The following is a 3,047-nucleotide window of genomic DNA, read 5'->3' on the forward strand; positions in this document are numbered from 1 at the left end:
CTCAGAATTCTTATGCTTTTGTATATTATTCCACTTATTTGGGGCACAAAATAAATAGTTTAATTTGATTTTCATTTCAAAGTAACATTCGCTGTATCCTTCAACTGATGTTTCTTAAAGGACTTCTGTGTTCATAGAAGAGGTGATGAACTTGGTACTGTCCTTAACCTCAGTAAATCCAAGGAATTAATATTCAATGAATGACTTCAGTAATATTCTTTAAAATGTGAACATAAATGAATATGAAATGATGTTTATTATAATGGTCTTATATTTGTGGAATAAAGATGCTATACATTGTTTTTAGGCACTGTAGTATTCAGTCTGTGTGATCTAACAAACTCAGACATGCAGTCTAATTTTACTTTTTGTTCATGACAATTAACCTCAATGATGTACTATGATTACACTGTGAACAAAATTTACACCACCCAAACAAATAACACTATTTTGGTATTTACATAAAGATTGAAAGAGGCCAATATTTTACATCAACAGTAATCATAGCTCCAAAAAATACATGAGAAATCTGTTTACATTTACCAGTGAATCTAACAAATTTTGATAATAATCATCATGCCCTTTATTTTACTAGATTTAAACATAATCATGTAAGTTGAGAATTTATTTCCTAGTATTAGCTTGGTTTATGTTAAAGTTAACTGTGGGTTGGGTGTAGTGATGCATGCCTGTAGTTCTAGCAACTCAGACGTCTGAGGCAGGAGGATTGCAAGTTCAAAACCAGCCTCAGCAATTTAGAGAGACCCTAATCAACTTAGGAAAGCTTTGTCTTAAAATAAAAATTTAAAAAATATAGGGGATATAGGTCAGTGGTAATGCTTAGCTGATATAAAAAAAGTAAGTCTGTTTTTAACTATTTCATATACTTTAGTTATAACAGTGGTTTTAAGATGCTAATATTTCCTCTCAATGTTTTGCTTGCTCCCTAGTTGATCTACTGACTTCATAATGTCTGAAATCAGATTCAGCAATCTCACTTGGGAGCAAGTTATAACACTGGATCACGTGTTAGAGGAAGTAATTCCAATTCATGGACGGGGAAATTTCCCCACACTGGAGGTAAAACCAAAAGATATCATTCATATTGTGAAAGATCAACTCATAGAGCAAGGAATTATTGTTAAAGATACCAGATTGAATGGTTCCACAGCAAGTTACATACTTGCAAGCCATAATGGAATCACCTATAAAGATCTGGACATAATTTTTGGTGTTGAACTTCCAAGTGATCAGGAATTTCAGGTAGTTAAGGATTCAGTTCTAGGTTGTCTACTTGACTTTTTACCAAAAGGTGTAAAAAAGGAAAAGATTACCCTAAAGACCATGAAAGAGGCTTATGTGCAGAAGATGATTAAAGTTTGCAATAAGCATGATCATTGGAGTCTCATCTCTCTTTCAAATAACACTGGGAAGAATGTAGAATTAAAATTTGTGAATTCACTCAGACGACAATTCGAATTTAGTGTAGATTCCTTTCAAATCCTTTTGGATCCCATGCTAGACTTCTACAGCAACAAAAGTGCTAAGCTAGCCAAAGAATTCTATCCTGTTGTTGTAGCTGAAAGTATGTATGGAGACTTCCAAGAAGCAATGATACATTTGAAATACAAGCTGATATCTACCAGGAAACCTGAAGAGATTAGAGGTGGTGGCCTTTTGAAATATAGTAACTTGCTGGTTCGTGACTTCAAGCCAGCTTGTGAAGCAGAAATCAAGACCCTGGAACGTTATATGTGTTCTAGATTCTTCATCGATTTTCCTGATGTAGGAGAACAACAAAAGAAAATTGAATCATACCTCCACAACCATTTCATAGGTGAAGGAAAGAGCAAATATGACTACCTTATGACCTTGCGTGGAATTGTGAACCAAAGCACTGTTTGTCTAATGGGACATGAAAGAAGACAGACTCTCAACATGATCACCCTTATGGCTTTAAAAGTACTTGGAGAACAGAATATTCTACCCAGTACAGACAATGTAACTTGCTATTATCAACCTGCTCCATACTTAGTTGCTGAGGGAAGGTATCCTGTTTATCATGTAACATCTGGGCCACCACCCATTTTCTTCCAGCCATATCATGCATTGCACTTTTATGTGCCAAATGGTATGGTTTAAGAAATGCAGATACAATAGAAACTTTGCTTTAACTGAATACCTCTTAAAAGCAAATTTTCTGAAGTCTACAAAATTCACAAGATCTGGTTTTATTTTTTGTGCCGTTACCAACAAATTTCCATCAATTACTGTTTATACCACCATAGTAAACACAATATCATCTGTGAACTGACAGCTTTAAATGATTTTTGAATGTTATTGACTGGTTTTAACTTTCAAATGTTATGGACCAATTGAAATGATTTTCAGATCTTGCTGACGACTTAAGACTTTCAAATTTGCTGTGACAAATACATTTGAGATGCCTGCATCTTTGACTAAAATGTAAGAACACCACTCAAGTTTTAATTCTGAGGTACAGTGAAGACAAGTGTCAAATTTTTGTATTCAATAAATTATTTTATTATACTCCATTTTTTTTCTAGTGAGTAATACCATCAATGAATTCTCAGTACTTAATAGAAATGTGTAAATTTAAAGACAACAAATTCAGAAGATGTTAAAGCCCTGGACTTTGTAAGCATTTATTTTGTTTCCCAATTAAATTAATTTGGGTTCAAATTCTGGCTGTAGTTTGAAAAAAACACTGGAAAATGGTTCTGAAAATATTGGAATTAGTAAATTATCATTTAAAAACAAGATACTTAACCGATTTGTTGTTTAGAAAAATAATACCGCCCAGGTATACAATCAGTGCTGTGACTGGTTATGCAGGATTCCTTTTCCTGAATATAACTTGAAAAGAATGAAATTCTCAATGTTAAACCTTTCTGTCATCATCTATTAAAATAAAATTCTGAATGGCAAAAAGGAGGAAAAAAAAGTGGCAGCGGTTTTTACCCGTGTCATTTACAATTTGCCCAACATCTTAATATATCTGGAAACATTCACTTTTAGTAAGTGAA

The 3,047-nt window shown here is 33.3% G+C and overlaps 1 protein-coding gene across 1 annotated transcript; it reads left to right on the forward strand.

Annotated features, from left to right (window-relative positions):
• Nucleotides 1–969: 969 nt before the first annotated feature.
• Nucleotides 970–2,142, forward strand: Tent5d (terminal nucleotidyltransferase 5D). The gene has a single exon (XM_046423132.1). The coding sequence runs from the start codon at nucleotides 970–972 to the stop codon at nucleotides 2,140–2,142; it is 1,173 nt and encodes a 390-aa protein (XP_046279088.1).
• Nucleotides 2,143–3,047: the final 905 nt, after the last annotated feature.

The sequence above is a fragment of the Marmota monax genome, unplaced genomic scaffold (genome assembly GCF_021218885.2).
Source record: "Marmota monax isolate L192 unplaced genomic scaffold, Marmota_monax_Labrador192_F-V1.1 WCK01_AAM20220418_F8-fsc00767, whole genome shotgun sequence".
Lineage (NCBI taxonomy): Eukaryota > Metazoa > Chordata > Mammalia > Rodentia > Sciuridae > Marmota > Marmota monax.